Genomic DNA, 24,019 nt, shown 5'->3' on the forward strand with positions numbered 1-24,019 from the left:
GATTATGTAAGGAAGCAGCCAATAAAACGTCATAAAACACCATTCTAAATAAATAAATAGCGCACCTGATAGCGGTTCAATATGTGACAGAGACGAAGATCTCTGTTAGAAACTTAGAAAGAGGGGAGATGTAAAGATGCAACAACTAGGATGGGTTGTTAAGTATGACTAGGACTGTGCCTTTGGCTTCTGGACAATGACAGAAAGTTGATATGAAATCCAATAGAACAGGAGAGAAATTGCATAGTGGTGAGTCCAATAGAGAAGTAAATAAATGTCCCAAAATTATATCATTACACCTGTCTTCACAGAAAGAAAGGAAATCATTATAAAAAAAAACTTCACCAGAAAGCATGTCTGACAAGCCACAGAGGAATCGAGGATCATTAGCTTCTTTCAACAAAAAAAATAGCTCTGGACTGTTTCAAATCACAAGCTCGTAGACCTATGCCTATATGGGAAGCCCAAAATATGGGTAGTGGGCGAGGCAATAGGCTCAGTTGATGATTGAGTTGGGGCTGTCAGTGAAAAGCATCTCAAATATGTGTGAAGATAATGTGTCGAGTGTCATTTCAAATGTTGAGACAAGAAGAAGGGGAGGGGTGAAGATTTGGTGAAGATAAAGGGGTCTCTCCCCAGTCATTCATTGTTTCATTGTATAAAAGTCACCAGTAGTAAAAGTAGCGTTAATCCACATCATTTGGCTACATACATTTCTGTTAATGCATGTATTAATTACAGTAAATTACCGTTCTCATTCTCAGAGTGGAAACGTTGTTTGCAGGGTTCACAACCTGCTAAACTTGTGAGAAACAAATTTTTGTTTATTTCATAACTATAATTTCCAAGATTTGTCTTTTTTTTCAAATGATCTTTTGTTGGAGTGCCTCGTGAGCATGTGTCTGGTTTCTCTCTCCTGAAAATGTTGAGTGAGCGCCAATGCCTGAGCACCATAGCGCGGAAATGTAGGAAAGTGTTTTAACATCCATTGTGAATGATATATTAAAACTATAGTTCCTCACAGTAAGTCTTTCCAACAATCTCCTCCTCGACAATCACCAATCCTCTGTGTGAAAGAGCAATGCAAGTTATAGCCCTACTGCTGCATTGGCCTAAAGGCTACGAGCTCAATGCTCTCATTTCTTTAGCCACCAATGGATCACAGTGTTTCAACTGTTTCAAGAAAATGCACATATGAAAATCATAACTGGCACGAAGAATGGTAAAAATGGTAGGATAAATTAAGTAAGCTTCCCAAACTTGAAACTCACGCACCGCCTATGAATTCTTTATAAAATAATTGCCTACACTTTTCCATGGTAGGATTTTGCCTATAGTCTACTTTGATGCAAGCCTCATAATATGAAATAAAACATTCAGATTTCCAACAATTAAGTATGTTTTCAAAATGCATACTGCCTCCAGCTCACATTGTAAAGTGGAACGAATTGCAAAAATCGCTGAAGTTGGACTTATCTCCCTCACCAACTTCAAACATCTGCTATCTGAGCAGCTAACCGATCGCTGCAGCTGTACATAGTCTATCTGTAAATAGCCCACCCATTTTCACCTACCTCATCCCCATACTGTTTTTATTTATTTACTTTTCTGCTCTTTTGCACACCAATATCTCTACCTGTACATGACCATCTGATCATTTATCACTCCAGTGTTAATCTGCAAAATTGTAATTATTCGCCTACCTCCTCATGCCTTTTGCACACAATGTATATAGACTCCCCTTTTTTTTCTACTGTGTTATTGACTTGTTAATTGTTTACTCCATGTGTAACTCTGTGTTGTCTGTTCACACTGCTATGCTTTATCTTGGCCAGGTCGCAGTTGCAAATGAGAACCTGTTCTCAAGTAGCCTACCTGGTTAAATAAAGGTGAAATAAAAATAAATACAAAATAAAACAAAGTGGTGGGTGACACGCCGACAGCCTGTCGTCTTCACTTGAATGGTGAAAGGAACATGCGCTTTAATTAGTTGAGAAATACAAATAGTAACGTTAGAGGTTTTTAATCGTACACCAAAAACAGTTTTGAAACACGCGGTTGGATTTAGAATCGTACAAACAAATATGAACATGTATGTACTCACTACTGTACGTCGCTCTGGATCAGAGCATCTGAGAAACGTCAAAACACTTTAAAAAAACATGTCACTCAATCAATGGGCTGACGAAAACACGTTTTACTACAGCAGCAACCAGCTGAGGCTCTGCAGGAGAAATCCGTCTCAGAAGAGGCTCTGTATGCTGTACGCGTGTGATAGTTGGGTTGGATGAATAAGATACATGACGACTAACAAAAATACGCACAGGCCAATTGAATTCCACTAAATTATGCAAATTAGACCGATAAGCATAATGGCCAAATGTATTTCCAAATGTATTTACTGGTAATTGCCATCAATTAATAAAAAGCATTATTTTGTAATGCAATTTAGTTTTCTACTGGACATTTTGGCTGGCAAAAGTTGTATTTATTGTCTTTAAAAATAGAATAGGACAACCCTGGTACACGCACACACAGGTAAACTTTGGATTAGACCCCATTTGACTAAAGGATCGACTGCCAAGGAACGCATTTCCCCCTCCTTTACATGTTCTGATCAATTTCCTGTCATTGGGTCTCAGACCAAATGGTCTTAGCCGGGCTGGGATCAAACCGTTTCAACTGGATCCTGCTAATGATGCTGTATGCTCTGAGGCAAAGGAAGTATCAGCCCCTGCTTATAGGCTCAGGGGGTGGAAGGTGTACAGCAGGAGTCCATCTAGATTCAGCCATGGTCTGATATTTCCTTGAGCGGATGGTCGGGGGGCCGGAACATAGTTATAGATCATTTTTACACTGCAGATCGACCACAAGAATGCCAAACAGATTTAGTATTTGTCAAAAACAGAATCATTTCAAACCTCGATAACATGGAATACGATTACGTGCCTCTCTATTTATGGGATTACCTGGCAACAGATTTCCTAAATTAAAATCACATTGAGCTCATTTCCTGGTTATTTCACAGATTTTTATGTCCAAGAACATCAATAATGGTTTTGGCCCGCAGGCCGCCTAGATTAGATGAGTTTATTAGTCACATGCACAAGGTCGCAGATGTAGTCGCAGGGTACAGTGAAACTCTTATGTGCCGAGATCCAACAGTGTAGGTCAAATGTGTTATAATAAAGTGAATGAGACAATAATAATATACACTGAGTGTACAAAACATTAAGAACACCTGCTCTTTCCATGACACAGACTGACCAGGGATGAGCTGCGATCCCTTATTGATGTCACTTGTTAAAGCCACTTCAGTCAGTGTAGATGAAGGGGAGGAGACAAGTCATATAAGGACTTTTAAGCCTTGAGACATTAGAGACATGAATTGTGAATGTGTGCCATTCAGGGAGAAAGGGCAAGGCAAAATATTTAGGTGCCTTTGAACGGGGTATGGTAGTAGGCACCAGGTACACTGGTTTGTGTCAAGAACTGCAACACTGCTGGGTTTTTCACGCTCAACAGTTTCTGCGTGTTTCAAGAATGGTCCACCACCCAAAGGACATCCAGCCAACGTGACACAACTGTGGGAAGCATTGGAGTCAACATGGGCCAGCATCCCTGTGGAACGCTTTAAGTGTTCGTTGGGTGGGAGGCGGGATGTAGAATTCTATCAGAGGAGCAGCAGGGGGGAAAGTGAAAAATGAATGAAACAATAGCACAACATAATAATATTTATTCTGTTGGGGATCCCTGATGTACTGGGATGTGATCAATCGGGTCAGCGCAGAGGGGCTGCAAAGACACATGGCTAATTGGGTGGACGACTATGACCTTACCCTGACACATGCGGCTGCACTCCAGCCAGGAACCCGAGGGGTCCCACACAAACTGTTCCCTGTGCTCCTCGATGGGGATGTTGAACGAGTAGCGCACGTCTGGGTTGTACAGGTTCCCCACACACAGAACCTAGGGCAACAATGAGAAAAAGCTTTGACAATATAGAAGGAGAGATGGGGAAGGAGAGGGGGAGAGGGAGAGAGAGAAAGAGAAGAATGTGAGAAAGACGGAAACAAAGAGCGATAGAGACAGAGAGACAGAGACAGACGTCAGCCTTGCCTGTAGGATGAGTTCCTCCTCAACACGTTCAGTGCAGTTGATGCGCTCCTCTTTGGTGTCTGAGCCGCTGTACTCAATGACGGTTCCCTTGAAGGTGATTTCCCTTTTGAACATGGCCACCACAAAGTTTCCATTCAGGAGAAAGTTAGAATGGCTGTCAGATAAAGCTGAAAGGAAACAAAAAGAGAAAATAATATATAAATATAAAATATAGCCTCAACACATTTGAGAAAAACTGCTTTCTTTGCAATTTACTCTGAGTCTTGTGGGTTTCAGGTTTGGACAATAGTTTGAGGGGGAAAGTAGTATAAACATTCATCGACTTCAAACCAATAATGTTCTGCAATGCCATTGTTGCATGGGGGTAAGTAAAAAGAATTGGTGGCTCCAAATTGCAGTAATTTGGAGCTAGACTGCGTGACTCTCCTTGCCAAATGACATTACAATGCTAACAAAGTAACCTCCAAATCCAAACAATGACATAAAAACAAACACAAACGCACACATGCTGAACCAACTCTGATATACACATTAACAACCAAACACCAACTAGCTAACCCCGTCAACACACACACGCAAACAAATGATGGTTCTGAGAAATATGCAGTAAATACAATGTAATTACAATGTGAGAGAGCCCATGTTGAAACAATGTGTGTGTGATTAGGTCTCCTGTGGTTCTCGAAAACCCTTTCAGCGATTAGCTTTGCTCACGGTTGGCCATGTGAACTATCATTTTCCTATGCTATGTTAGAAACGTCAATCATCGCTTGCGATCGGTTTTCAAAACATATGGCCCTTATCTTTTAAATCAGTGAGAAATAATACACCCGTAGCAGATTTGAACAGATCCAAACTCTATGTGTGCCTCCAGTTGATGAACTACACCATCCAACCTGGTAGTGTCTTTACTGCATCAAATCAATGTGAAGAAGCTAGCTAAAATAGCCATCTAGCTAGGCTAAATTAGGCTATTTTGCTATGCTCCCCGTCCTTGTCTACAACAACTCCATTCAGATTAAACAGTCTACCCGTCGGTTGCTTGTTGTAGCATCCTCCTTCTCATTTAGCTAATTTAACCCGTCATTTTAATTCCATTTAGCTTTGATTAGAGACCTCCCACTTTACATTGCTTGCTACACACAGAGCCTTTGACTGTAGTGCCACCTTGATTGGCCGACAATAACAACAAGCTACACGTGTGAAACGTGTGAATGCTAAGGTAGGCTGTTGCCACATTCCTCTGCCCAGGCGTTGCTGATGTATGCCAGATCTTACAATGTCTAGACAGGTATTTTACGTATCAACTAACCACATATGTTATAGCAATCTGGTGCCCAACGGCACAGTCAATGGCGTGGCATGCAAGCATTGGTTGACAGATGCAACGTCTGAGCAGGGGGACGCGACATGTCAGATCTTACAACACCTGGATAGATGTTTTAAGTCTCAGTTTACCACATCATGTGTTATATCAATCTGTGAGTCGAAGACACAGTCAAATTATTTGAGGAATACATATTTATTTCAATAGGTAATGAAACATACTTAGTGTTAAAGTACACGATCAAGACAGCAAGGTGTGTATGTTTTTTTTCGCTATCATAAAAACATCATAAAAACTACTCTCAAAATGTGGTTGTTTTATTAAATTAAGAATTTCAAACACACACACACACACACACACACACACACAACCATGGTCCATCTCATCCAGCCCCGATGTACTTTCATCAGGCCTGGTTACACATGCCTCTAATTAGCACCTATTCTACACTCATTCATCATCCTCTCATTCTGCCACTCTGTTTTCTTTCCCAGCTAGCCCTTATGGCCTGACTATGTGGGCCCACACCCCGCCATGCTTCCTCCATATACATTCTGACTGATATAAATGACCAGCGGTTTGGCATTAGTCCATACTTCCTCACCCCCTTCCTTACCTTGTACCTACAGCTGAGGTCGCTGGTGGGTAACCATGTTCTGACCAATGGCTGCCCTTTGATAGAGGAGGGGGAGAATCACATTGACCTATTGTATGGTGCACACCATTTAAAGGGGCGAAAATAAAAATCGCTATAAGCCTCTACAGTTAGAAATTATTTTTCATAAACTGGCTGTGAGTGAGTTGGCCTGGTGTGAGGCACAGTGGCTAACTAGTGACACCATCACACATAAGCACAGGGGACTGAGGTGACATCCAGAACAGTGATCACACACACACACACACATACACATACATACACACACTCACCGAGGTAGTTGTCATCCTCCGGCTTCCCAGAGTAGCTGACCTGTTTGATATCAATGTTGGTGGCTCCTGCAGGGATCCGAACTACTGTGTTGTAACCTGGATGGAGAGAGAGAGAGAACGAAAGAGAAAGAGAGAGAACAAAAAGAGAGAGAGAAAGACAGAGAGCGATGTAGTTTACGGCGAGAAAGCTAAGGGCAACCACAACAGTCCCAGTACTCCCAGTACTGAACAGAACAGTCACACCTTGATTTAATGGCTTCACTATGCTGTAGGATTCAGGATCTGTGATCTTCCATGGGAAGGGAAGCCGAGCTCTTACCTCTGGGATTAAAATGTCACACTTGGAAAAATAAGAGGAGCTCTCAAATAACCTGTAGAAGGTTAATTTCACTCACAGAGGCCCACCCGTGAAATAATATGTAATTACTCCCCGGCCCGGTCCGGCGATTGCCCTGTAATTTCCCTGGGTCTGTGTTCCATGACAGGCCGACATGGGTAGAGGGAAGAGGAGAGAGAGGAGAGGAGAGAAAAGAGGTGAACGGGAAGAGGGTGAAAGAGAGGGAAGAGGTGAACAGGAAGAGGGAGGAAGAGAGTAGGAAAAGAACAGGAGATAGAGTTGAAAGGGACAAAGAGAGAGGTGGAAAGAGGGGAGAGAACTAGGAGGATGGAGTTTGAAGACATATTGGAGTGAGGGGAGAGGAGAGGGGTTGGAAGAGAGAGCCGGATTAAAGAGAGGTGAGAGACGGGAAGAAATGGAGAAGAGAGAGAACGGCATGGGCCACTCAGGGCTAGCACTACTAAAGGTTATCTCTCATCACACCGACCAGCCGACTGGCCAATCACAACACTCCAACACACAGTTTACTCTGGTACCACAAGAAAAAAGTCTTACAGCATCAACCAAAACCAAAATAAACGGTTTAAAGGAGTTGGTAAACAGCAATTGCTGAAGAAGGTTCATTACAAGTCAATTCAAACCCATTCACTTCAGTGCTAAAATCAAACAGCAGCATAAATGTCTCTTCTGTGCTGTTAGTATTTAAGTAGCATGTTAAATTCCCGCTCTAACTGGTGAAGACAGCTTCAGCACATAGGTACAAGGAGTAGGTGAACTGAGTAAACCGCAGGCCAGGTCCCCCTTAGAGAAAGCCACAGCACCTCCACAGGCCCTCGAAGCCCCCGAAACAACCATTGACCACACATACAATCGAATGTAACCGCAGGGCGACCGCAGAATGTAAACACAGTCCTAAAGGAAAGACACCCCTGTGCACCCTGGGATAGCTGAGCCTGGCTGGAGAGAGGGAGGAGGGAGAGAGAGGGTGTGGTTACACATGCTTGGCCCAGGACTCCTCGGTATAGACACAAGCGGAAGAACGGACAGATAGAGACAAAGAGAAGCGAAGAACAAAACTAATATTGAGTAAACTTGATACCTATGGTAATTTCTATTTTGTTATTTTGCAGCTCAGACTTGAAGGTGATTGGATGTAATTAGCGATTGGCCTGGGATGAGATATCATACCAATCATGAGTTTGAGGGGGTCAGTTTGAGAACTTCCAGTGTTTACCTGGGCTTTCAACAGGTTTGGGGACTTTATCAGGATATCTGTTATGCAAAGCATTGTCCAAAAGCAAAAAGGAAAAAAATAATAGCCTTCACAAGCATCCAAAAGTTATGTCATAATTCTGAGGTCATTTGTGCAGTATTCAAGTGTCAAATAGTTTATGGCAAGTGTGTTGTATTTCACCTGTTCATTGACAATTGTTATTGTGAACAGTGTGCAATACCTTCTTAAATATTTTGGAATACAGGGAAACAGAAGAAAGGCAGCCAGGCTTACCATACTCGGCGTCGTTGAAGGTCCCAGCGAGGGTTTTGCAGGAGGAGTTGTCCCCTCCACACACTCCACACTTGTCGTTCTTCGCCTTGGAGTTCAACACATGGTCACAGCCTGCTTGCTGTGGAAATGCCAGAGACAAACCAATCAGACAGGCGGTCACACAGAGACACACCAATCAGACAGAGGGTCACACAGACACACACCAATCAGACATGGGCTCACACCAAGGGCTATCTCTGTCATCGGTAGTCACAAACCTGCACTAAAAATAGATGTTAACCTCAACCCAACATCCACAAAACTACAGCTTTCTCTTTGAGGAGGCAAAAATGGTGAAAACGTGTGTGTGTGTGTGTGTGTGTGTGTGTGTGTGTGTGCGCGCGCACTCTGATACAGAAGGTCAGCATCAGCAACATGTCACAACATTATAAGCGATATGCTGATATAGACAGACACAGCTGAGAGAACATATAAGTGTGTAGCTGTGCTTGATACACAGTGTTGACGTAAGGGAGTACAGCTACCCGACAGAGGCCTTGAACGCAGATGTCGTAGGTGTCTGGGCCACATGGTGTGCCGTCGATGACGCGGTCCTTCAGCTGATAGTAGGCCATTGTCCCGGTAACCCGACAGAAGAGCTTGCACCGATCCTTCATTAAAACTACAGAGGAAGGAAAGATAGAAAGAATACTCCATAGTTTGTTTTTTCTTCTATGTGACAATATTATAGTGAAACACGTAAAAACAACAGTATCTTACAGTATACGCCTACTGTTAGCAAGTCAACCATTTTTATTTATTTATTATCCACAATAATACCACTATTTACATTTTTGCTAGGGTCAGCAGTTAGCTTTGCTGAAATACCAACATTTCTATCAGTTATTTGGAAATATTCCACTCTGCTTGACAGCAATTTGGACTCTGTGCTTGGTCAGTTTGCTTGTTTAACATAGTATTGTGACAGCTTGAGGTTACTTCCTCGAAATCATCAACACTGCGCCAAAGCCCTGTCTGCTTTGCCAAACGGCATCTTGTCCAGCAGAGCCAGCCATCACAATAATTATAACAACGCATGAGGTATAGAAGAGGGAAGCTATCCAGGAGCATCATGTGGTAGTATTGAATGTTTCTATCGTGTTGATTACATTCATCCGTCTGTTCCTATCCAGACTATGCTAAGCGTTGAGGGAAAGAACACACTGACAGAATCTGCCTCTACGGAGTCAAAAGCAAACAGTAGAGTTAGTCTATTTACCAGGACAAGATGGGCATTGTGGGTATGGAGACAGAAGCACCAGAGACATGTTTTACTTATGTCATCCTGAAAAATATTGACTAATAATCCCTTTTAGCCCTCAATTAGGCATGGTGGACTTTCTGACAGTTTACTTAAATCCGGTTCAGTCTGGTTCTTTGAGATCTGTGAGGGGTCATCAAGAAGTGTCTATAGGGGTATAGTATAGTATAATGGTACCACATAATGTAGTGCCTCCATTACAAACTATAACAGATGCCAAGGTGTTCTCATGGTTGAACTGCTAGTGCAGTGTGCCCTAGCACAAATAATACATGGAGTTTTATATACAGTAGTGATTTTCAAGGACCCAAAAGATGCTTTAAAATAGAGGGTACTCACTACCGCTGTACTTGGGCATCCAGCGGACGGTGGGAGGTAGACCGTTGATGTTGAAGTGCTTGCCGTCGAACTGAGAGCACTGCTCCTCGCGGAAGTCTCTCTGTCCTCTGGGACACGGCTCAGTGTTGCACGACCGGAACTTCATCCTTCGACCCACACAGAACCTTCCTCTGTTCCTGGGCCTGAAGAAACATTACGACAATAGAACATGATTAAAACTTGACTGACATTCACTCAGGGTTTGACTCTTTGATTGACATGTGTTTTGCCAAGTACGCAACTCAGGCTTTTTTTTGTGGCTTTTACTCAGGTGTAGTATTGTTTTGACTAATCAGAGCCCTTACTCAAGGTGTGTTATTATTGCTTTTACTGGCTACTCCTGGTGTGTTTTGACTTAGTTTGGCTTAGTTAGACTAAGACTCAATCTTACTCAGGTTTGAAGGTTTGTTGTGTTTGGACTGGTTACTCTAAGACTCCAAATCCGGGTTGTTGCAGTCTCCTGGTGTGTTGCAGTAGTAGGAATAAGAGTCTTACTCAGGGTTGTTGCAGTCTCTGGAGGTGCTCCTGGTGCCTCCTCCACAGGTCCTGGAGCAGACACTGTAGGGTCCCCAGGGGCCCCACTCCCCATGGACCGGCCGCAGGTCCAACTCCTTGTTCACACACTTCCCATGTCTGCAGTGCTGCACAGAGAAAGAGTACACTATATACACAAAAGTATGTGGACACCCCTTCAAATTAATGGATTCGGCTATTTCAGCCCCACCCGTTGCAGACAGGTGTATGAAATCGTCACTGCCCTTCTAGAGCTGCCCCGGTCAACTGTAAGTGCTGTTATTGTGAAGTGGAAACGTCTAGGAGCAACAACGGCTCAGCCGCAAAGTGGTAGGCCATACAAGCTCACAGAACGAGACCACTGAGTGCTGAAATTTGTTTCCATGGCCGAGTAGCCGCACACAAGCCTAAGATCACCATGCGCAATTCCAAGCGTCGACTGTAGAGGTGTAAAGCTCACCTCCATTTTACTCTGGAGCAGTGGAAAAGCGTTCTCTGGAGTGATGAATCATGCTTCACCATCTGGTAGGCCGACGAACGAATCTGGGTTTGGTGGATGCCAGGAGAACACTAACTGCCCCAATCCATAGCACCTATTAAAAACGTTTGTTGGAGGAGGAATAATGGTCTGGGGCTGTTTTTCTTGGTTCAGGCTAGGTCCCTTAGTTCCAGTGAAGGGAAATCTTCACGCTACAGCATACAATGACATTCTAGATGATTCTGTGATTCCAACTTTGTGGCAACAGTTTGGGGAAGGCGCTTTCCTGTTTCAGCATGACAATTCCCTCGTGCACAAAGCGAGGTCCATACAGAAATGGTTTGTCGAGAGCGGTAGGGAAGAACTTGATTGGCCTGCACAGAGCCCTGACCTCAACCCAAAAGAACACCTTTGGGATGAATTGGAACGCCGACTGCAAGCCAGGCCTAACCGCCCAACATCAGTGTCCGACCTCACTAATGCTCGTGGCTGAATGGAAGCAATGTTCCAACATCTAGTCGAAAGCCTTCCCAGAAGAGTGGAGGATGTTATAGCAGCAAAGGAGGGACCAACTCCATATTAATGCCCATGTTTTTGGAATTAAATGTTTGACGAACAGGTGTCCACATACTTTTGGTCACGTAGTGTATAAGTGGTAGGTAAGATTTCCAATGTATTCCAATGCATTCGTGATGGACATATGGAAAAATAAACTTGAAGCTTGAATTTGAAAATTGAGACCACAAACACACACAGGGGATCATCTTAGAGAGTGTGACATCATCACTTATCCAAATCCCAACCAACACACCACAGTGCAAGAATGTCAACTCAGCTCTGGTTGGTGCAGAACCACATTTAGCGCAGGCAGCGATCACAGCTGGGAGTGTTGTCCCTCCTCCCCTTCCTTAATCCTCTGTTCAGATGTTAAACTATACCCTTAAAGAAACTAAGGGGGATGCTAAACCTACTATCATTTACCCAAGAGGAATGTTTCCAAGTTCCCCATGCAGCTGTGGGGATAGGGCCTGTCGGCTCCGGTTCAGCGCCTAGCCTGCTGTGTGGGGAGGGATGAGGGGAGAGGAGGGGATGAGGGCAGTGCCAGTGAGTGGAACCAGAGCCAACAGCACTCTGCAGAGCTGCACACTGCAACACTTCCATGTTGTCAGCCTTTATTACATCATGGATTGACCGAGGGGGCAGCCAATAAAATCTTCAAATGCGTTTGGCTGTTTCTTCTCAATGAGCTAAGCCAGGTCCTCTCCTGTTGAATTCCTTCTCTGCTGGTGTCACATGCCCCCCTCTCGTGTTGGACAGCCAGATATTCCTCCAAACTATGTAAGGGGCATCCCAAATGGCACCCTGTTCCCTAAATAGTTCCATAGGTATCTGGTCAACAGTAGGGCACTATGTAGGGAATAGGGTGCCATTTGGGATGCACAACGAGCCTGCCATTTCATCAGCAGCGCTGGAAATTGAAAGTCACCCTACCCTTACAGAAAAACCACATTCATTTGACATGTGATCCTATGTCAAGTTGATGTGATAACATGTGACAACATGTAAAAGCAACATGATACCATGAAACTACACGTGAAAACATGATCTCAAGTGCTAATTCGATTTTCACATGACGTTTTCCACATTTGAAAATGCAATTCCACATGTGAGAGTTAGATTTTCACATGTGAAAGTGCAAATTCGATTTTCACATGTGAACATTTTTCACATGTGAAATTGAATGTGAATCTGTAATTCACGTGAGGTGAAAACATTATTCTCCTCACGTGAGAAGATGGTGTTAACATGTGAACTCTAAACTTAATACATGTGAACATATTGTTTCATATTTCATATGTTTCATATTGTGAACATGTGTTTCTTTTGTTTTAACGTGGACATTTCGGCTGAACAGGTGAAAACAGCTATTTCACTTGACAATGCAATTTCACATGTGTTTTTTGTAAGGGAATGAAAGTGGTACGCTGTTCAGCTAAAATAGTGTAAACAACTTTAATCAATGATAATATGCTTACATTTGTCATGATGACAGTACTGACTTGTCAATATCATCCCACCTGGGATTTAAACTCACTGCTTCTTGATTTTGGGGTATGCTGATCTTTCTGCTGCACCACAAAGTCTGTAGCACATGGATTACCTTCAATACATTTCTGCACATAGCAAAAGAGTGCCAACTGAACTGCTATTTTAGTTAATCTGACTCTTCTCTCATCATTCATTTAATTCACTTATTCACTTACAGAGATGCTTGTTCTAGGTCCCACGAAATAAAGAGATCTTCTGTTGAATCTGACAATTAATCTTAATGGTTGTACAGTCGTCTCAAATAAAACTGTGCAGGACCTCGGCGTTACTCTGGACCCTGATTTTTTCCATCTACGTAACATTCCAAAAATCAGAAACTTTCTGTCCAAAAATGATGCAGAAAAATTAATCCATGCTTTTGTTACTTCTAGGTTAGACTACTGCAATGCTCTACTTTCCGGCTACCCGGATAAAGCACTAAATAAACTTCAGTTAGTGCTAAATATGGCTGCTAGAATCCTGACTAGAACGAAAAAATTTGATCATATTACTCCAGTGCTAGCCACCCTACACTGGCTTCCTGTCAAGGCAAGGGCTGATTTCAAGGTTTTACTGCAAACCTACAAAGCATTACATGGGCTTGCTCCTACCTATCTCTCTGATTTGGTCCTGCCGTACATACCTACACGTACGCTACGGTCACAAGACACAGGCCTTCTAATTGTCCCTAGAATTTCTAAGCAAACAGCTGGAGGGAGGGCTTTCTCCTATAGAGCTCCATTTTTATGGAATGGTCTGCCTACCCATGTGAGAGACGCAAACTCGGTCTCAACCTTTAAGTCTTTACTGAAGACTCATCTCTTCAGTGGGTCATATGATTGAGTGTAGTCTGGCCCAGGAGTGTGAAGGTGAACGGAAAGGCTCTGGAGCAATGAACCGCCCTTGCTGTCTCTGCCTGGCCGGTTCCCCTCTTTCCACTGGGATTCTCTGCCTCTAACCCTATTACAGGGGCTGAGTCACTGGCTTACTGGTGCTCTTTCAGGCCGTCCCTAGGGGTGCGTCACTTGAGTGGGTTGAGTCACTGATGTGAACTTCCTGTCTGGGTTGGCGCCCCCCCTTGGGTTGTGCCGTGGCGGAGATCTTTGTGGGCTATACTCGGCCTTGTCTCAGGATGGTAAGTTGGTGGTTGAAGATATCCCTCTAGTGGTGTGGAGGCTGTGCTTTAGCAAAGTGGGTGGGTTTATATCTAATTTTCACATGTCAAATAAAATGTCACGTGCAAAATGTTGAAATTTCACGTGAAATCATGTGGGTTTTCCCGTAAGGGTATGGACATATGGAGTGAGGAAGGGCTGTTTCATAAAAAGACATAGGAGAGGAGGAAACAGCCAACGGATTTATCACAGTATGGCCTTACATATACTACCCATTCACATTGATTCATAACTTTTTTTTTTTTTTTTTTTTTACATAAGCACACTGTGCATGGAGATAGTGTGGTATGAACTGATGAAATCCTGCATTTAAGCTGGGTATCGGGAAACCTACCGACCAACCCCAGCCAAGAAGAGGTAGCCCTAACAGTGCTTTCATAAACCAAACATGGCAGCCTATTTAGTTCTGTATGTGTAACCAAATCTCTCTCTCCGTAGAGAAGATAGCAGGAGGGTCCTTTTCAGAGAAAGAATGTGGGACAAGACGGCGTCTGTCTGGGTGCACTGCGGCAGGCAGGCAGGCAGCCCGTTGTCTGGGCACACAGACACGGGGAGTGGTGGCGTGGTGGCGATAAGAGAAACTCTAGAGTTGTGATAACAGGGTAACAGAGCTCATTACTGGCTTGACATCAGGAGCGGTTTGCCTTTCTCCCCATTCAGACAGAAACCATGTGACCAGACCACAGCCCATTGGGCACACTCACCAAGGAGGCTGCTGTGCTGCTTTGAATGTACACAAACTGTCTTCGATGGTATGTAACATGTATAGATACAGTCCCATCTCCACGTTCATTTGTCATGCAGAAGGCCAGGAAGGAAAGCTCCTACGGCTAAATCTCCAATTTGCCTCAAACTGTATACTGTTACTACTGAGCAAATTACATTTGACTTATTGTTCAAACTGCTCACCCTCTCCCCTATGGAACAGATGTTGTTTGACAGTATGAGACCCTGCATAGATGTTCATAATGACTCTATTAAGCCAGAGAGAATGTCAATCGCAAGGGGTCCCCGTCAGGGGAACAGTGAGGTTGAGGTGTCCCTGTGTATGCCTGAGAATGAATGTGCTCTAAGCTGTGCCATGACCTGGGGTGAACACCTGTGTATCTCCCTTCCATACCGCAGACACACACACATCCCGAATCTGGCACGGCCACTCCGACGAGGGCTATGGTGTAATACACTCTAAAGAGCAATGATGGAGTATAAGGAATATACATGATGACAGGCAGGTGTTAAAAAGCCCGGGGGGATGAACTAAACAAAACCACAAACATTTCCATAATTCAGACAAGTTTTGAGTAATGATCTGGCCTTTCTTATCCCCCCCACTCCTCAGCTCACCCTCAATATTCCACATGCTGGCCAATTTTGTAATGACATTAGCCAAATGAATTCCACAGTTATATTAGATTTGTTCTAAAGACACAAAGTGGAATGTGCTAAAAACGAACCACTCACACACATGAGTAGACGCAGAAATGGGTTCCACACAGTACTAAGGCGAGGCAGGCCTTTCTTTGGGTTGAGAAAACACTGAACACTATAGATCTCCGCTCGCTCAGGAAATGTAAAACATCATAGGAAGTGGTATGAGAAACATCTGAAGCCCTCCCAATAGAGTTGATTGAACCAATGAAGAATCCTCCTAATATAACACAACACCAGAGAGCCAGGCAGAGCATGGTGGAGGCTTACTGACACTAACCTAACCTAAACTCAGCTTACTGAGTGTCTCTCACCATCGTCTCTGCATGCCCCCCCCCCCCCCCCCAGAATGAGGATTGTCAGCCAAGACCTAAAAAGTGCAACCCCCCCCCTCCAGCCCCCTTCTCATGTTCAACCGTGCACCTGGTGATTGAACGGGTTACCAGGTGCAAATTTCGGGATGGCTCTTAATGCCTTCAGAGGGGTGCTGGAGGTCCATGGCCGGGTAGAGAGCACCCCCACCCTGGCCCAGCCAATGAGGGGCACCCCTGGACATTTTGAATGTTTTTCAAAAAATAATTTAAAAAAAAGGACAGTATGGTTGTATGGGACAGGGGAGGACCACCACGATGCTGCTGGGTAGTAAGACCTAAGCAACTGTCAAACACAAGTGTCTGTCAGATAGGACCAAAGCCCCTGTAAGCCTTTAAGGCATTCCACTCCCCTCTGGTGCTTCATGTTTACAACCGTTTTGTTTAGCTTGAAAAGTGTGTGTGTGTGAGTGTGTGTCTGTGTGTGTGAGAGAGGTGTGTGTGAGTGCGTGTGAGTGTGCTATATATGCTCTGAAGCATCTGGGGCCCCATTGATTGTAATTAGTACGTCTCAGGGATGCACAAATACAGCCTTGGAAAACGCTGAGGTGAAAAGACCTCGGTAAAGCTGGCATAACCCTTTAGGGCTCTGGACCACAGTTTCCTCCACAGATTGTCAAAATGTGTCCTCAATTGGGAATGCAGTGAGACATTTGAAGGCCTTGTGAGAGAAACTTGCAACAGCTGTTGCTAGCATTTGTTTCAAATTAAGAATTTTCACACGCACACACGTACACACACACGCACACACACACGCACGCGCACACACACACACACGTTGTTGCTTAACAACGTTTAGTGAGGCTTCATGTTGTTGAGGAGGGAAAATGCTTAGCTAACAGCAAACCAAGTCTCAGCATCTGCTCTCCTCTAAGTTCAGCTGGCTGGTTAGAGGTTGCGCCCTGTAATTGCGAGGAAGTTGCTCGAGAGTACATCATTTCTCCCCAAGCCATACATCATCACAGGAATGAGAGGGCAGAGGGATTGATTTAAAAACCTCCCAGTCTTTAATTTTAACACAGCCATTTCCAAAAGGCATCACCTTTCATGTTCTGGTTCTCACAGCCCCGGGTTGGAGTTCAGACAGACAGACTGGCCAGCCACAGCAGGACATGATTTGTATGCTTCTGTCCCTGACAGTCTGAACAGATCAGTACCACATCCATCTAGCTAGCTACCCCATCGCTCTACTCCTCAGACCCAAAACAGACTGGGTAGTGTGCTGCATATCAGGGGTCACTTTCAGATATAACACGATAGAGACCACCAGCAGACCTCCATGAACGTGTTCAATGAGCAGCACAGTGTAAGCCATAGCCATGGGAAGATGTTTTTAGTATGGGGTGCTGGGGGGCGTTAGATGAAAATCCCATTTATAATAAGGCATTGCATGCATTTACGTATAATCGAAGAGTCACTCTGGTAAAACAATATATAATCCTTATCTTTATAAAAAATGTTCTGATCGAAAAAATAACGTATTAGCATTAAAGAAAATAATAATAGCAGCCCTTTTCTGTACCCCTATATCTGTATAGCAAACACATTAGCCAATCTGACAAGGATAAAGAAATGCATGTTGGTGTCATAGCATGTCACCGGCATATCTCAATCTCTCTCTAAGCTTCCTTCATAGACATTTTGTCTAGATGAATATCATACAGTGGACCACTAAGCCTATAGGAAAGGACATACGCATGCAATGGCCTGATGCATTTAGTGCTTAAATCTTTGACAGCTGAACTGTGAGGTGGACAGTTATTGTTTTAGGAAAGTAAACACCAATAAAACAATAGGCAACACCCCCAGCACCCCTACTTCCCAAGGCTAGCATGGTACAGATCTCCAATAACTCTATCATAAGGCTGAGTGATGCTGAATATCTCCATACTACTGCTTCAACAGACTTGTAGAGGTGCAAGGTGAGAAAGGGGAAAGGGGATTTTTACAGTGCCCTTCGGAAAGTATTCAGACCACCCCTTGTTTTACCCCTATACCCAATACCCCGTAATGACAAAGCAAAAACAGGTTTTTAGAAATTGTTTCAAAATTATTAAAAATAAAAACTGAAATATCACATTTACATAAGTATTCAGTATTCAAATTGACTCAGTACTTTGTGAAGCACCTTTGACAGCGATTACAGCATCGAGTCTTCTTGGGTATGATGCTACAAGCCTGGCCCACCTGTATTTGGGGAGTTTCTCCAATTCTTCACTTCAGATCCTCTCAAGCTCTGTCAGGTTGGATGGGGAGCATCACTGCACAGCTGTTTTCAGGTCTCTCCAGAGATGGTCAGTCGGGTCAAGTCCGGGCTCTGGCTGGGTCACTCAAGGACATTTAGAGACTTGTTCCGAAGCCACTCCTGCGTTGACTTGGCTGTGTGCTCAGGGTCGTTGTCCTGTTGGAAGATGAACCTTCACCCCAGTCTGAGGTCCTGAGCGCTCTGGAGCAGGTTTTCATCAAGGCTCTCTCTGTACATTGCTCTGTTCATCTTTGCCTCAATCCTGACTAGTCTCCCAGTCCCTACCTGCAGAAAAACATCCCAACAACATGATGCTACCACCACCATGCTTCACCGTAGGGATTGTGCCAGGTTTCCTCCAGACGTGACACTTGACATTCAGGCCAAAGAGTTCAATCTTGGTTTCATCAGACCAGAGAATCTTGTTTCTCATGGTCTGAGAGTCTTAAGGTGCCTTTTGGAAAACTCCAAGCGGGGTGTCGTGCCTTTTACAGACAGGTGTGTGCCTTTCAAAATCATGTCCAATCAATTGAATTTACCACAGGTAGACTCCAATCAAAGATGTAGAAACATCTCAAGGATGATGGAAACAGGATGCACCTGAGCTCAATTTCAAGTCTCATAAGAAACGGTCTGAATACTTATGTAAATAAGGTATTTATGTTATTCATTTTAATACATTTGCTTACATTTCTAAAAAACTGTTTTCACTTTGTCATTATGGGGTATTGTGTGTAGATTGCGGAGGATATTTGAATTTTTTATCAATTTTAGAATGAGGCTGTAATTAATGAATTAATAAATCATTTTAACTTCATTATTTCAAAACAATACAAAAAAATCTAGGTCTGATATTTGTTTTTGCAGTGCTGCTTCGTCAACAAAACAAAAACAATAACAGCGATCGTGTGGCGGACAGTGGCGCTGTGTTTGGTATTTCCAATAGTGGTCTTATGTTCGGGGTACGCATATTGTTTAACAACAAAAAAGAACCTTGTGGAGAGATGTGAACCATCATGGGAAACAGTATCTCCTCTCTTCCTTGTACTCTAAGAGGTGAGATAGGGGCTTAGAGGGATGATGCAACCACAAGCTGAGAACCACCCCCTCAACCCCTCCCTCCATCCTCTCTACGCAGCAGTGGAAGGTTATCATTCGTGTGAATGAGTGCTTTTGCCCATAAGCTGTTCCATCCATTCCTCTCTCATTTCACATAGACAGACTCAAACCTAGGCTGAAGATAACAAAGGTTAAGACAAGAGGATTCTAATATCCCACAACTTACTGCATAAATGCGGAAGAATTCTAAGAAATGGGACTAGCGATGCTAGTTAGCATCGGCGCTGGTCCCATGAATCTGTTCATTTTCAAAAGCTTCCCCAATGAATTATTAGGTTGGCCTAACCTGGGTTTTTTCAACCTAGGGTCAGATTAGGCTACCTCTTCCTCTTCAGGTTCTCTGGATTATTCCATGGTTATTTGCTTCATAATGTTCATGTTCAGGTATTAAATTGTCTGTATATGTGGATTCAAATCAGAAAGTTAGATAGGAAGAAAATATATGTTGTATACAGCTTAAAAAACCATCCATTGTGAAGAAGGACATAGTATATCCTAATTTGTCTCAGTCATGTAGCAACCTCCTGTTATCCAATCAAAATGAAATCCATCCTCTGTCGCCATGAAGCTTCCATCCCTACCGTACAATATTATACGTAGAAATGACATGATGGAGAGAGCTAGCAAAACAACAATCCACTTGTTCAGCCAAAGCAATAGGTCTGTGATGATGGGAAGTGGAAAAAATCCCAGAGATTAGCAGAGAGTGATATTGATACGAGTCAGAGATTCCAGAGCCTGAGCTCACAGGCAGCATCGTACGACACTAGCGTGTTTGGCTGCCAGGGGGCCGAGCCAACACTCCCCGCCTCAGCCAACACATTCTATTCTGCCTGAGCCTGGCTCTGCTTTTCAAGACCTCACTATTGCTCTCTAATTGGCTGAAATTAGAGGAGAGCAGCTTGCAGCTATGAGGAATGTTCTGATTGGAATAATACAACTAGGATTTCCTCTCTGGCTCTTTGACACAAGTCGTTCAAAACAACCTTTCGGAAAGAAGTCCGGAAGCGTTATAGTTCAACTAAAATGCAGAACTCGAAAGAATTGACGGTCTTGAAATGAAACACAATTGAAATGTCCATCTACCGCACCAAGCAGAACAAAACCCACAAAAATAACTTCAACAGAGTTTTCTTTCAGTCACACACTCAGGCCTAAACACTGGGTAAGGTGCTTAATAACTGGTGGGCAACAACAACAGCACATTTGCTTCATTCAAGTCAGGGCTGCATTCTTCTCGCCACCCACCAAGCTACTGTGAGGCTGCCTGCCCTGCGTGGTGAGAAGAGAGGCAGTGAGGGAGGGAAGGCTGTTCTCTACAAAGTGAGGGCCTGCCTTTGGGCTGACATGCCCTGCGTGGTGAGAAGAGAGGCAGTGAGGGAGGGAAGGCTGTTCTCTACAAAGTGAGGGCCTGCCTTTGGGCTGACATGCCCTGCATGGTGAGAAGAGAGGCAGTGAGGGAGGGAAGGCTGTTCTCTACAAAGTGAGGGCCTGCCTTTGGGCTGACATGCCCTGATTGAACGCGCTGGTTGGCCCCAGAGCTACACACACAGGCAGGGCCCTTTTGAAGAAGATGCGAGGAGGAGGAGGAGGAGGATGGTGGCGGTATTTATAGACAAGTGATGGGCTGCCCTTGTTAACACACGGCCCACTGGGCCAGATGACAGAAGCACCGCCAAGGGTCACATGACCACATTACTCACTCCAGCGCCCAACAAGAGGAGAGGGACTGCCGTGCACAGAGAACATAGTGAGAGAGTGAGGGAGGGAGGGAGGGAGTGGGAGAGAAAGACAGAGTGTTTGGAGAGAAAGCGAGAGGGAGGAGAGCGAGAGAGAGCATACTAGAGAGCACAACATGAGCTCAGCATAGTGCCCCAGTTCCTTACTGATGTACACAAATGCATATTTTTTTTCACGTCCTATTTAGAAGACTTGCAAGCTGGCCTCATTTACTTAGAGGCCACATTATTATGATTTATTGAATTTAATACGTTTCACCTTGGAGGAGATCTAACGGGGAGAAAAAAGTTTTGACAGGCATTCATACATTTTTCAGGGCTTTTTGGAACACATTGAGGTAAATATTTATGAGAGACTATGTTTCCTTTTAGTGGTTTAAATTACACATCAGGTCGGGCCTAATGTTAGGCTCAGAAATGCCAGTAAAATAATCAGTTCTGGTTAATAAGACATTACCTGCTGCATTTCCCCAATCAGGCCCTCACTATTTCCCAGACTTAAAACCTCCATCACCAGGGGCCCTCTCACACCTCAGAGCCAGGTGCCCCAGACCAGGCTCAGGATTCAGCCCATCCCCTAACCCACAGACCCCTAAATCCAAACCCCATGAGCCCGAGAGAGAGAGACAGAGAGGTCATAGAGAGGGAGAGACAGAGAGGTCATAGAGAGGGAGAGACAGAGAGGTCATAGAGAGACAGAGACAGAGAGATCATAGAGAGACAGAGACAGAGAGGTCATAGAGAGACAGAGACAGAGAGGTCATAGAGAGACAGAGACAGAGAGGTCATAGAGAGACAGAGACAGAAAGGTCATAGAGAGACAGAGACAGAGAGGTCATAGAGAGACAGAGACAGAGAGGTCATAGAGAGACCTCCACATCATAGACCTCCACAAGTCTGGTTCATCCTTGGGAGCAATTTCCATACGCCTGAAGGTACCACGTTCATCTGTACAAACAATAGTACGCAAGTATAAATGCCATGGGACCACGCAGATGTCGTACCGCTCAGGAAGGAGACACGTTCTGTCTCCTAGAGATGAACGTACTTTGGTGCGAAAAGTGCAAATCAATCCCAGAACAACAGCAAAGGACCTTGTGAAGATGCTGGAGGAAACAGGTACAAAATTATCTATATCCACAGTAAAGCATTTCCTATATCGACATAACCTGAAAGGCCGCCCAGCAAGGAAGAAGCCACTGCTCCAAAACCGCCCCAAAAAGCCAGACTACGGTTTGCAACTGCACATGGGGACAAAGATTGTACTTTTTGGAGAAATGTCCTCTGATCTGATGAAACAAAAATAGAACTGTTTGGCCATAATTACCATCATTATGTTTGGAGGAAAAAGGGGAATGCTTGCAAGCCGAAGACACCATCCCAACCGTGAAGCACGGGGGTGGCAGCATCATGTTGTGGGGGTGCTTTGCTGCAGGAGGGACTGGTGCACTTCACAAAATAGATGGCTTCATGAGGTAGGAAAATGATGTGGATATATTGAAGCAACATCTCAAGTCATCAGTCAGGTCGCAAATGGGTCTTCCAAATGGACAATGACCCCAAGCATACTTGTGGCAACATGGCTTAAGGACAATGAAGTCAAGGTTTTGGAGTGGCCATCACAAAGCCCTGACCTCAATTCTATAGATAATGTGTGGGCAGAACTGAACAAGCTTGTGTGAGCAAGGAGGCCTACAAACCTGACTCAGTTACACCAGCTCTGTCAGGAGGAATGGTTCCAAAATTCCAAAATGGGAAGCTTGTGGAAAGGCTACCTGAAACGTTTGACCCAAGATAAACAATTTGAAAGCAATGCTACCAAATACTAATTGAGTGTATGTAAACTTCTGACCCAATGGGAATGTAATGAAAGAAATAAAAGCTGAAATAAATCATTCTCTCTACTATTATTCTGACATTTCACATTCTTAAAATAAAGTGGTGATCCTAACTGACCTAAGACAGGGAAGTTTTACTAGGATTAAATGTCAGGAATTGTGAAAAACTGAGTTTAAATGTAGTTGGCTAAATTGTATGTAAACTTCCGACTTCAACTATAAATAATATGACATTTGTAATGTCTTTATTATTTTGGAACTTCTGTGAGTGTAATGTTTACTGTTCATTTTTATTGTTTATTTCACCTTTGTATATTATCTACTTAATTTGCGTTGGCAATGTTAACATATCTTTCTCATGCCAATAAAGCCCTTGAATTGAAATGAATTTAATTGATAGAGGGAGTGAGAGAGAGAGAGAGAGAGAGAGACAAAGAGAGAGAGAGAGAGAGAGAGAGAGAGAGACAAAGAGAGAGAGAGACAGAGACAGAGAGAGAGAGAGAGAGAGAGAGAGAGTGAGACAGAGAGAGAGATAGACAGAGAGAGAAAGAGAGAGAGATAGACAGAGAGAAAGAGAGAGAGAGAGAAATAGATAGAGAGAGAGAGAGAGAGAAATAGATAGAGAGAGAGAGAGAGAGAGAGAGAGAGAGCGAATATGATACAGAAACATACACACCCCACACATGCACATACAAATGCACACAGAACAATGCAGAGTGACACTCTCCACATAAAAGGCTCCAGTAGAAGCAGGTGAGTGCTGGAATGGGATGCCCCCTCTCTTTCAACTTCCCCCACTTCAAAGCACCCCCATCTGGAGATGACACCAAGCCCTCAGCATCATACAAAAGGTGGTGGCACCAAAGAGATGAAAAATGGCTGAAAAAAACCTTTGTGTTCTTTTTTTAAGCATTTAAAGTGCATGAAGCGAAAATACTGTACTTGAGTGTGTCCCAAGGACAGACCTGTTATGCTGTAGGATACTATTGTGGATAGTCTGGGAACAAGCCAGAATTTCTCAATCAATCAATCGGATTTTATAAATGCCATTTTACATCAGGAGTTCTCACAAAGTGCTATACAGATACCCAGTCAAAATCCACCAAGAGGAAGCACTGCAGTTGCAGAAA

The 24,019-nt window shown here is 43.9% G+C and overlaps 1 protein-coding gene across 1 annotated transcript in view; it reads right to left on the reverse strand.

Moving 5' to 3' along the window:
* Window positions 1-24,019, reverse strand: part of LOC115134406 (A disintegrin and metalloproteinase with thrombospondin motifs 20-like) — a 139,354-nt gene that overhangs the window by 60,939 nt on the left and 54,396 nt on the right. Inside the window, exons 12-18 of the mRNA XM_029668339.2 lie at window positions 10,391-10,536; window positions 9,857-10,038; window positions 8,742-8,878; window positions 8,218-8,335; window positions 6,374-6,469; window positions 4,120-4,286; window positions 3,840-3,969 (exon numbers count right to left, since the gene is read on the reverse strand). Of these exons, the coding sequence (XP_029524199.2) occupies window positions 3,840-3,969; window positions 4,120-4,286; window positions 6,374-6,469; window positions 8,218-8,335; window positions 8,742-8,878; window positions 9,857-10,038; window positions 10,391-10,536 (976 nt within the window). The remainder of the gene's footprint in view (window positions 1-3,839; window positions 3,970-4,119; window positions 4,287-6,373; window positions 6,470-8,217; window positions 8,336-8,741; window positions 8,879-9,856; window positions 10,039-10,390; window positions 10,537-24,019) is intronic.

The sequence above is a fragment of the Oncorhynchus nerka genome, linkage group LG9a (genome assembly GCF_034236695.1).
Source record: "Oncorhynchus nerka isolate Pitt River linkage group LG9a, Oner_Uvic_2.0, whole genome shotgun sequence".
NCBI lineage: Eukaryota > Metazoa > Chordata > Actinopteri > Salmoniformes > Salmonidae > Oncorhynchus > Oncorhynchus nerka.